Raw genomic sequence first — 12,017 nt, 5'->3', positions numbered from 1 at the left:
GCGAGGCTGTGGAGAAAGGGGAACCCTCCTACACTGCTGGTGGGAATGTAAATTAGTTCAACCATTGTGGAAAGCAGTATGGAGGTTCATCAAAATGCTCAAAACAGACCTACCATTTGACCCAGGAATTCCACTCCTAGGAATTTACCCTAAGAACGCAGCAATCAAATTTGAGAAAGACAGATGCACCCCTATGTTTATCGCAGCACTATTTACAATAGCCAAGAATTGGAAGCAACCTAAATGTCCATCGGTAGATGAATGGATAAAGAAGATGTGGTACATATACACAGTGGAATACTACTCAGCCATAAGAAGTGGAAAAATCCAACCATTTGCAGCAACATGGATGGAGCTGGAGAGTATTATGCTCAGTGAAATAAGCCAAGCAGAGAAAGAGAAATACCAAATGATTTCACTCATCTGAGGAGTATAGGAACAAAGGAAAAACTGAAGGAACAAAACAGCAGCGGAATTACAGAACCCAAAAATGGACTAACAGGTACCAAAGGGAAAGGAACTGGGGAGGATGGGTGGGCAGGGAGGGAAAGGGGGGGGGAGGAAGAAGGGGGGTGTTAAGATTAGGATGCATGGGGGGGAGGGAGAAAGGGGAGGGTGGGCTGCACAACACAGAGAGGACAAGTAGTGACTCTACAACATTTTGCTAAGCTGATGGACAGTAACCGTAATGTGGTTGTTAGGGGGGACCTGATATAGGGGAGAGCATAGTAAACATAGTATTCTTCATCTAAGTGTAGATTAAAGATTAAAAAAAAAAAGAAAGAAAGAAAGAAAAGGAGGATTACTCCTTGATAGGATAAAACTATTGGTAAATCAAAGATCATCGCATGCTTTAAATATCCTTAATGTTGATCACTTAAAGGGTGTCAGATGATCAGCTATGGAGGTACTCTTTTCTGATAATATTCCTTTCTCTTAATAATAATAAAAAAAAAAGCAGTTACTGTGTGCTGACCTCCAATGAGTTCTGCACAGTGGTATAGAAGGCATGTCAAAGTGTGGGCAAAGGGTCTGTTTGTTTCTATGCAGAAGATCAAGGCCTAGCTTGGATACCCAGAAAATGAACTAAGATACAATATGAGGAGGAGTTTCCGGCATCAGCACTCTCTGGAGGACTTGTGCCGGGGGATGATCATCAAAAAGCCTCCACAGAGATCCGGACGATGCTGCGGTTGTGGCTGCATCCAGCCCACCGTCTCCTGGACTTGCCATAGGAATGAGGAGGGAGATGTCTAGGCTGGCATGTGCAAACAGTGAGACAACGAATTTGACCGGATCTGTACTGTTGGAACTCAACCAGGAGTTGGGAGGGGTGCAAGGTGTAGCACTCCAAAATCTTATGACTATAGACTATCTACGGTTAAAAGAACATATGGGATGTGAACAGATCCCAGAAATGGGCTGCTTTAATTTGTCTGATTTCTCTCAGACGGTTCAAGTACAGTTGGACAATATCCATCATATCATAGACAAATTTTCACAAATGCTTAGGGTACCTAAATGGTTTTCTTGGCTTCACTGGAGATGGATGGTAATTATAGATTTGCTTTGTTTATGTCACCGTATTCCTATTATGTTAATATGTGTGTGCAAATTAGTTAGTAGTTTAAGACCTATACATACTACTTAAGGTACTCTACAAGAAGATACGTCAAAGAAATAATCAATCATGTTTCCTTCCATATGCTACATCTGTAGCTTTTCTTCTTTCTTCCTAATTACAACCCTTAAATAGAATTCGTGCCTCATATCGAATTTACTGAGTATCATAATTCCTCCAGGTGGTAAAGATACCTCGAGACAAGTGCTGGGCATAGAAGCCACAGGGCATAAATCTGCAAAGAAGTAAAAAGCTAACCTTTTCAAACAATATGGCTTCTCTCTCACTTACCAACTTTACATTTCCCTGTATGGCCCCGGAAGATGACTGGTTAGCCAGAGACGGGTAAGATTCCTCAAGGGAGGAACAACCTAAGACAGGCACAGTCGCAGGGGGGCCATCAGGTGAGAATTTGGGGATCAATAGAGGTGAGGCTCAGAACCTCACCCCCCCCTGCTTTGAGAGAAATATTCTGCAGCCGTGGATGTCTTGCTGCCCTTGTCTAGCCTGGATTAATACTTGGTCCATAGGCACACACCTGATCATCTGATCATCAACATTTGCCCTCTTACAGCACTAAACTATGTTTTCTACCTTTATCTTGCATCTACCTACCACTTCAGCATTTTATTAAAAATAAAAATAATAATAATAATAAAGGGAGAAATGTGGGATCAACATATAAATCAAGTACAAAAATCAAACGAATATTCATATTTGACCTGATCGTTTATAGGTCATAATGCGTGATCAAAACCGAAAGTTTCGGTGATGAATGCCCTTGTACTGTTCACCATGTAAGAATTTATTCACTATGTAAGAATTCGTTCACCATGTAAGAACTTGTTTGTTATGCTTCAGAAGATTGGAGACTGACGAGAATTAGACTTGAGATGGATTAATGATTGTACATTGAGCTTTGACCCCCCCTATACTGAATTTTATTGTTGTTAACAACCATTTATCAATAAATATGAGAGATGCCCTCTCAAAAAAAAAAAAAAAGTAGACATCTGCATCAGTAGATGAATGGATAAACAAAATGGGGCTCATCCATATGATGGGATGTTGTATTCAGCCATAAAAGGAGTGAAGTACCACCAGATGCTACAACATGGATGAACCTCAAAAACATTATGCTGAGTGAAAGAAGCCAGACACCCCCCCGGAAAAAAGACCACATATTATATAACTTGATTTATATAAACTGTCCAGAATAAGCAAATCTATAGAGACAAAAGTAGACCGGTCGTTGCCAAGGGCTGGGTGTAAGAGAGCACTGCGGCTGGCTGACTGCTAATAGATAGGGGTTTCTTTTTGGGGTGATGGAAATGTTCTGGAATTAGTGTTGATCATTGTACAACATTGTGAATGGACTAAAAACCTTGAATTGTATAATTTTAAGTGGTTAAAATGGTGAATTTCATGCTATGTGAATTTTACTTCAGTTAAAAAATAGTAAAATAAATAAAATAGAAATACTGTACTTTTCAAAAAAATGTCAGTAAAATACCAAGACACACTCAGGAACAAATCCAAATTAAAGGAGACAACTGAATGCAAGGTATGAGTTCAGATTTACTTTTACTATAAAGGTAATTACTAGGGCAATTTCCAAAAGGTCTGTAGGTTAGATAATAATATTGTTTCAATGTTGTTTACCTAATATTCATACTTGCACTTGGTCAAATTAAAGAATCCTTGTTTTCTAAGAAATACACACTAAAGTATTTAGGAGGAAAGGAGTTTAATGTCTGCAACCGACTCAGTTCAAAAAAAATTGCAGATATACACTTGTGCGTAGAGGGAGGAAGGGAGAAGGACATCACAAATGTAGTAAGAGGTTAAAATTTGGGGAACCTAGGTGAAGGGCATTTTTTAAAAATTTGTACTAGCAACTCTTCTGTAAATCTAATATTATTTCAAAATACAAAAAATATTTTTTAAAAAATCAGATGGCACATGTAATCGCTTAGCACAATGAGTGGCACAGGGGAAGAGCTCAAGACTCATCAGTTTACCATGGATGTTTCAGTTAAGGTTAGAGATTGTCCATGCTAACCTCCCCTTGGGAAAGCTGGGGAAACTGAGGCCAGAAGAGGGCAGGGGCTGCCTGCCTGAGGCCCCACAGCAGTGGTATGGGGTGCCTTGCACCTCCCAGGATGCCAAGCAGGGTGTGTCCACCCTCTTCATCTCTGGGGGCAGAGCTGGCACAGCCTGGGCCCTAGACTGTCCGTCTCCAAGAAACTCTGACACTTGAGCCAACCAGTCACTTTAGTAGGGACACACGGGGCCCAACCTAGACAGAAATATTCTTCAAATACTCAAGAAACATTCATTCATTTCACATCTATTCCCTATATTCCCTAAGCACTTAGGTGATGCCAGGCCTACCCCTGTGGCATCCCCAGACTGGAGGGGAGTCACAGACATCAAGCAAATGATCCCCCAAATAAGCACGTAACTACACTGTGGAAATGCCAAGGAGGCAAAGGAGAGGAGTTATGTAAGAAGCCGGGTCTGAAGGATGAGTGGGCGCTAAGTAGAAGGGAAAAGGCAAGCCTAGCTGGGGAACAGCCATATAAAGGCCCTCATGGGAGGCAGCCCGGTGCCCTGGGACAGGGAAGCTAGGCCTCCAAGAGAGGTCAAGGTTGCCCTCCCAGGAGGAGCGTCCACTCCACCCCCAGTCAGGAAATAGGAGGGACTCAATAGCATTTATTGAAGGAGTGAAAGACGTGGGTGCATCCCAGTCATCTACTGTCATTTCCTCCCTCCACCTGACCCCTCCTACTTGGGGTAATGGTTCTGAACAGTGCCTGGCGAGCAACCCCAAGGCACTGCCCCCTCCACTGACAGGCCAGCTCCTGCCAGGTGAGGGACTTGGCGGGGCACAGCTGAGCTCGGTGCTGGGGTAGAAGGTCTCTGGGCAGGACTCCCAGCTGGATGCTGGAGAGGCCAGTCACGGGTGGGCGTTCTAGGACATGCCAGGCTCATGAGTTGCCCCAGCTGGGTGCTTGGCACTGAACTCAGTGATTAAAAATAACCGCCCGGCGCCTGAGCTTCCAGGCCAGGGCCCAGGGAGGCTTGGGGCGACAGCTGCAGCCCATCCTCACCCCTTCCAGCAGCCCTGACACTGGGGGCTCCAGGCCTGGAGGAAGCAGCGGCGCACTCAGAAGGCCGCGCCCGCATCTCATCCCCTCCAGCGCGGGGGTGGGAAGAAGAGGGATCCCTCCTCACCCACTACGCTCATACCCAAGGGCCCTGGAGGGCGTCCTCACAGGCAGAAACCTGGACCCCCAAGCACACACAGGCTGATTCCGACCCGGAGACGGCCCCCTACCGCCCCCGCCCCCGCCAGGCCCGGGAGGACTCACACCACCAGGTAGGTCAGGATGGAGACCTGCAGCAGCCGGTAGAGCAGCCCCACCTTCTTGTTCTTGGCGATGACATACTTTTCGGTCTTGTAGTCGAACAGCGACTGGTAGAGCCCCTTGCAGCCCGCCTGCCCCATGGTGCCGGCTCACCTGCGCCTGCAGAGCGCGCCGCGCGCGCCGCATGGGGAGCCGCGTCTGGCCGGCCGCGCGGCGCTGGCGCTCCGACCTCCACGCGGCGGCCCCGGGCACGCGGCTACGGCGGGCCTGGGCCGGCGGCGGGCGCGCAGGACTGGGAGCGCGCGGGGAAGGCCGCCGACTGCGACCTTGCCGCCGCCGCCTCGTCTCCCGACACAGCGACCCCGCCGACCGGCCGCCTGCACGTGCGGCCGCCGCAGCCAGCAGCTCGCTGCGCGGGAGGAGGGAGGCAATACCACGCAGGGTTTCTAGTCCAAAGGACGCCCAGGGTCCTCCTACCGAGTAGATGCGGAAACTGAGGCCGGGTGGGTGGGGGGCGCGGGACTCCGCAGGAAGCGGCGGCGAGGAGGGGATGAAGAGCATGCGTAAGCAAACCCAATAGGTTTCTTAATTTTCTTGCTCCCTGGGGGAAGCCCGGCCCTCACCACGCAGGCTGGGAGAGACCGAAGACTTGTGGGACCCGTGGCTCCTATGTGGCCATTACGTGGACGCTCCTACTGTGGCAGCTGGGGCAAGTGTAAAAGCCCGCGCCCCCGGGGAGTCGGCTGCCGCACAGCGTGAACTCCACGCCGCACCTAGGGCAGGTGGCGTGGCGACAGGCGACCAAGGCCCAGAGTGGTGAACCATGCCTGGAGGCCCGGCGCCAACTGAAGTGGTCCCGAAACAAGACAGGGACCGAATCTAGGCGATGAAGACCGCACTCCTCACACCTGAAATTAAAGGAGGGCAGCGGGAGCTGCGGTGGGGAGCCGAGCTCTAGAGCACATGGCAGCCGCAGAGGCCGGCCCGCGCGGGCTGAGCGTGTGATGAGCTGCGCGTGCTCCCTCTCTGCATCCCGCCATCTGACAGAAGCAGTTCAGCTCCTCTCCCTACCCGGGCCCCTACACGCGGATCAGAGTTCCCTGCAGAGCCACAGGCTCTAGAGTTTGGAGGGACCCTAAAGTTCATAGAATGTGCTCCTGTCATTAAGTAGAAACCCCAGGGTACAAGGTCTCCAGCTCTCCTGTGCATGGGAATCGTGTGGAAGAAAAATGCAAATTCCGGGGCCCTGCCCGTAGTATTTTCATTCTCTAAGGCTAGGGCAGGGCCTGAGAATCTGTATTTTGCTCTCAAAAGCAGTTCTTTGCAGCTTTTCATTTGAACTCACACACCATTTCCTTTAAAAAAAAGCCTATTACCACCCCCAACAGCAGCCCCACTCGCCTCACTCTATCCCATTACCCCTTCTCATTCCCTTAGAGCACTTGTCACTCTTAGATATTCTCTCATTTATTTACTGTGTCCCCCAATAATACCACAAGCTCCAGGAGGGCAGGGACCTTGCCTTTGGTATCCCATGCCCTCTGCTCTGTATTAGTTCGTTATGTATTTGAGTAAGTGAATAAACTCAGGCTTTTTTTTTTTTTAAACAGGGAAGAGATTTGGAGCTTCCACCCTGTCCTCCTCATGACTGGGGATTTCAGAAGCTGACGTCATCGGGGTTGGGGAAGGCTTGGGATTGTCACCAGACCTCCCTTCCTCACTCTCCTGCCGGCCTCAGCCCTCCCTTCACACAGCCAACACTCAGGGGTGACATCACACTTAGGAAGTCTCATCAACCTGAGCACACAAGGGAAGGTGGCCTTTCAGGGTCTCACAACGTGGTATGGAGAAGAGCTTGAGGCTGGAAGGCATCGTGTCAGCAAGCCCCCCGCCCTTACACAAGCAGCGCATCGGGTGGAGCCATACCAGGTCTCTCCACTCCCCATAGGGAGTTCCAGGCTTTATGAGGGGCCTGTTTGTCCTCTGAGGGATCCCCCAGACACCAGGGCCAGACCCCTCCTGGGGGCTCCCTCAGGACCACTATATCCAGACCAATAGCTGGGTCATGACATCAGTTACTGAGTTACAACCAGCATATAGAAAATGAGAGAAAATATCAGAGGGGTGTTTAAGTAAGAGTACACATGGCTTTGTGAAACTTCTGTTTTAAATGAGTATGTGTATGACATTATGATAGAATATATTTCTTCCTCAGGATTGTGGTCAAAACAATGTGAAAAATACCTCTCATAAGCAGCAAACCACCTCACCAAGGCTGGAGCCAGCTCACCACCCCCTCACATTCAGGCCCAAGCCCTTTATACTCAGAGTGGGAGAAGGGGCCTTTGCATTTTACATTTGCATTATTTAAAGTCCAAGTCAGGGCTGTTTCCCAAACCGAGAGGAATTCTCCAATGTAGAGAATATTGCCCGCTGCTTTTCATTGATGGTTTCTCCACTCTCCCTAACCACAATTCAACAGTCTAGAGCCCCGAGGCACCCTGCTCAGATGGTCCTCGTCACCATCACTGTGAGTACTTACTTACCTGTTAGCATCATTCTAAGTGCCTTATGTGTATGGGCTCATCACAACCCTATGCAGTTGGAACAATTATTATCCTTATTTTTCCCTAAGAGGTTATATGTGTCCACTAGTAAGCATCAGGGCCAGAATTTGAATCCTGGTGATCTGGCTCCAGAGTCCCATAAATCATCTCCATTGTCACCATGAGCACAGTGCTTTAGTTTACACATCAACTCACTGACTCACTCTGCCCATTTCATACTCACTGGAACGAGGCCCAGGGTGGTCTCCCAGCCATCCACTTGGGGCTCTGTTCTTTAGTGCTTATGGCTGCTTCTAGATGACACCTAAGTGTGTAACGCACACATCTCCCCTGCTGCTGTCCAGGGAGGCCACCACGCAACTGGGGCCCAGTTGTATAGTGCTCCTCAGAGGGAAACAGACTCTCATGATGCCACACTGGGGCGGTCAGTCACCAGAAGGCATCTTTGGGGGCGTGGGGGCAGCCCCATGCCACAGGGGCAGAGAGCACCACCCTGGCATGCCAATAACTGAGTGCCTTTAAACTTTACTCCCTGGGTCAGGGGTCAGGTGAACGGCTGGTCTTCCAAGTGGTCAAAGTCCCCTTCCTGCCTCCCCACCACACTGCACGCCTCTTCCCCCTGCTGCTCCAAAGGGGTCCACGTCGTGCTTCATTATAATCAGTGCTGTCCACCTAAGAGGAAGGGTTGGCAGTGAGGGGACCATTCTCATCTGGCTCACAAGACTTTGTCTAGTTGGATGATTTAATGTACCAGCAGTGAAGTGATAGGAATTATAAAGTGAATTTTATAGGGGATCTTTCTTTTACATCATCTCACTTGCTCCTGAGACTTGCCAACGTTTTCAGTGTGGAGCCAGTCCTGGGGCTCTCCTGGTCCACTCTGGGCTTGGGGACAGCCTCTAGTAAAAACCACTACGGACCCTCAAGTGTCTGGAATCGAGACAGACAGGGCCCTTTCCCTTCTCCCGAGGAAATGTGCTCAGGGCCCTGCTGGCGGGAAAACAGACCTCCTGCCTCTGACTCCAACATTTGCCCCATACCGTCCTCTCCTCCTTTTCCTAGGAATTTGATAGATTTATAACAGAGGAAGTATGGGTGAGCCTTCAGAGGCAGGAGAATTACAAGATGACACTCCTCAATCGAGAAAAACCCCATTCTCTAGGGGATCAGAAGGAGCTTCTAAGAGGGACACTGTTGGCTGCAGGTGGGTGGCTGCAGGAAAGTGGCCAGAAACATCATTGTGTTTCTACTAGTGACTTGGGAGGTGACACTTGGTCACTCTGCAGTCACCAAAGACACTCAGGTTCCTTCTTTCCTCTCCAGTCCTAATGAGGGCTTCCCCTTAGCCTGAGAGGCTAACAAACTCAAGAAGTATTCTCCAAAAAATTATAGGAAGCAAAATAAACATGACACAAATCCCCCTGAAATAATATGGTTCTTAGAGAGGTTCAGATATTACTTATGCATGGTGAATGTGGTTCTATTTCCCACCCCAAAGGAGAGGAGGGCTCATATGCAAAGCTTGCAGGTAGGAGATTTGCATCTGTCTTAGGACACAGGAGAGTCATCACAAGCAGGGCCTTCGAGGACCATCTGCAGACCCAGACGTCCTTCAGAGTCCTAAGTATCACGGATTTAGAAAGGTGTTGTAAAGGCGTCGCAAAGAGTCCCACAAAAAAAATGTACCCTTTTCTTTTTGCTACGGCAGTCCTGCTATGATAAACACATTCCATTAGTAGATAGTGCTGGCGAATTTAAGGAGTAGCAGATGCATTATTAATGTCATTTCAATAAAGTCCACCGGAAGAAGGAAGCTCCTCTCTGTGGGAAGCATTTCTGAGTCCATCAGCTGCTCGTGTGGCCCACCTTAACGGATGGATTGTTACTCATTACTTGGTTCTCAAAATGTGACCTGGGAAAAACTTCTACTGAGGTTACCAAACATTTAAAAAAAATAGTCAAATACCGGCCCACTAGGCACCAAACACGATAAAAACTCAACCTCTTGGGACTCAAACCCACACAGCAACGGCTGTGACCTGGTACGTCCCCCTCCCTCCGCCTCCAGGCCGGGCTCCCCTGCGGCTGCTCTGCTGTCAAGTTCAAGGACTGTAGTGGTAATGAAACACGCATGAGTGGGAACTCCTCCTGTAAAACACAAGGGTGTTGCTTCCATAGTCTCTTGTACAGATTCCATAGGTCCTCAGTGTTCACTGCAGCCCCTTCCCAGCCTCAGTGCCCCATCAAGCAAACCCACCTTCAGGGTTTTCGAACCTCCATATCTTTGCCCAGGCTGCTCACCCCTCGGTCCTCCATGGTTTCAAGGCTCAGCCTTCAGAGGCCTGTCTCCTTCCTAAGGCCCCCTGGATCCCTCTCCTCTAAACCCCCAAAGGACAGGATCTGCACAATTTAGGGAGTGACATTGGGCACACACCTGTCATACAGGGCTGTGAGGGCGGAAAGGGCTTTCTCACTCTTTGTACCACAGGGTCTCTGTGCAGGTCATCCACGGGAGGGAGAGGGATGGAGGGTGATCCCTGGTCACTGCCCCTATTAGCCTGCATATTTGAAGTATCTGGGGGTAGTATGACTATGCCTTTATTTTTGTGTGTATTTTTTTAAGCCTTTGAATTTTCAAGGATTTCAACAGAGAGAATTCTACCATCTTCCTTTCTTTTAGAAAAAAGACAGGGCCTTGGCCCAAGTCATAGCACATGAATTTGTAAAATCTGGCCATGTTTCTGTTTAAAAGTCTCTTCCTCCTCTCAGAGTGGTCCCTTCTGTAGTCTCCTGACTTACAACAGCACTGGTCTAACTCCAATCAGATCAGCACAGCTCAGTCAGTCAGTAGCTCAAAGGTGGTCAATATAAGGCTTGACTGTTACAATGGCAATAGGGTTGTTAGCTATAATTTAAAAAAATATGAAAGCAGGGTCTGCAAGTCACCTGTAACACTGAAAAGTATTTCCCAACAATAGGGAAATACCTAAGCAAACTTACCTCTTTCTTTTCCTTCAGAGGCAAATCCCACTGAAACAACCCAAGAAATATAAAGGCGGAAAAGCCTGTGGCAGCACTGGAAACAGAGAATGGGATAATAAAGCGATCCAAAATATAAAGGCATTCCTGAAAGAAATGAAGCAGATGGAATCAGATCAACAGGACAGCTGATCATGCCAAGCAGCCTGGTGATTTGACACAGGCAAAAGCGGCTCCCTGAGAAGCACATGGGTTCTCCAAGCAGGCCCAGAAACTGCCCAAGCGCAGTGGCAGGGATTGGGGCCATGGGCAGGCTATGAGGCAGGAAGTGGACAGCATGTAAAGCTATCCCATGAACACTATACACACAGTTAACTTCTCAGAGCTCTCCAAGTGCTAAGCCAAAGAAATAAGGGTGAAAAAAATCAAGATTTCCTAAAGATTCCAAATTACATCTAAATTACCAATATTTGTAGAGGATTTTCTCCTGAGCAAATCCAAGAGAATCAACTGAAGAGCTATTAAGAAGCAGAGTTCAAAGACCTATACTCAAAACCTGTATGTTTCTAAATACAAACTCTATAATCAGGAGAAAAAAGGAAAATGTTTACAGTATCAATAAAATATCTAATACAATGTGGTATATAAAAGTCTTCATAAATTAGGACCTCTGACAAAAAATTATAAATCCCTGTTATAGGTTGTTTTTGCAAAATCTGAGCAAGTGAAGAAATGTCGTAAGTCTGAGCAGGCAAACAATACTGTAAAGAATGCAGTTCTCCCCAGCTTAATCTGTGTACATTTAAGTTAAAACCCTAAAGGGTTTCTTTTGGGAATCTGAAAAATTATCTGAAAGAATTCAATCAATACTTTTTTAGTAAGAATGAAAATGACCTATCAAGATAGCAAAATTTATTGCCAAGTTACAATGAAAACTTATCAAATACAGGATATAGTTTTTTACACTGATCAGCTTAGCTTAAAATTTGATGATGCCCAGTGGTGACAAGGGCATACAGTGGCACTTAATATATCCTAAGTGGGGCACTTAATATATCCTAAGTGCTGGTAAAAAAATTTTGCCATCATCTATCAAAATTTCAAGTGCACATAACCTTTGAGCCAGTGACTATGCTGGAAACTTACCCATTAATAGATCTAAAAAGCAAACCAGGCAGGATACATGTTTAAAGATGTTCATCACACCTTTTCTCTGTAATAAAAAAAAAAATGGGAACAACCAAAATATCCACTTCTAGGAACTTGCTGAGTAAACGTAACAGAATATTATGGCACTATTTTTAAAAATGGGTTAGATCTGAAAATGTGGCTACTGAAAGATATGTAAAGTCTATTAGATGAAAATGGGGTGAGACACTACATATAATCTAATCCCATTTATATATGTTAAAAAGAAGCTTATGCTGGTATATGCATAGGAATATTTTACAAGAGTATCTGAAAAATCATTAACAGAGG

At 47.1% G+C, this 12,017-nt stretch overlaps 1 protein-coding gene and 1 long non-coding RNA gene across 10 annotated transcripts in view; one reads left to right on the top strand and one right to left on the bottom strand.

Annotated features, from left to right (window-relative positions):
* P2RX5 (purinergic receptor P2X 5) overlaps nucleotides 1-6,223 on the bottom strand; it is a 25,739-nt gene extending 19,516 nt beyond the window's left edge. For 2 of the 8 annotated variants that reach the window (XR_005062468.2, XM_037022743.2), the window contains exon 1: nucleotides 4,996-6,222. Coding sequence is in view for 6 of the 8 variants with exons in the window: in XM_037022743.2 (XP_036878638.1) it covers nucleotides 4,996-5,132 (137 nt within the window). In the remaining 2 variants the exon portion in view is untranslated. Of the gene's footprint in view, nucleotides 1-4,995 lie in introns of all 8 variants that reach the window. The other 6 variants (XR_005062469.2, XM_037022740.2, XM_037022741.2 and 3 more) reach the window with 6 other exon arrangements.
* Nucleotides 4,414-12,017, top strand: LOC140849057 (uncharacterized). Of its 2 annotated transcripts, XR_012130537.1 has the most exons (3): nucleotides 4,455-5,003; nucleotides 6,603-7,522; nucleotides 10,578-12,017. It is a non-coding gene; the product is annotated as an uncharacterized lncRNA (long non-coding RNA). The 2 variants fall into 2 exon arrangements; XR_012130538.1 differs by lacking the exon at nucleotides 10,578-12,017 and having other exon boundaries at nucleotides 4,414-5,003; nucleotides 6,603-7,207.

This window comes from Manis javanica, chromosome 4 (assembly GCF_040802235.1).
Source record: "Manis javanica isolate MJ-LG chromosome 4, MJ_LKY, whole genome shotgun sequence".
Taxonomy (NCBI): domain Eukaryota; kingdom Metazoa; phylum Chordata; class Mammalia; order Pholidota; family Manidae; genus Manis; species Manis javanica.
The sequence above is the reverse complement of the archived record's forward strand: the minus strand, read 5'-3'. Positions and strand labels throughout refer to the sequence as shown.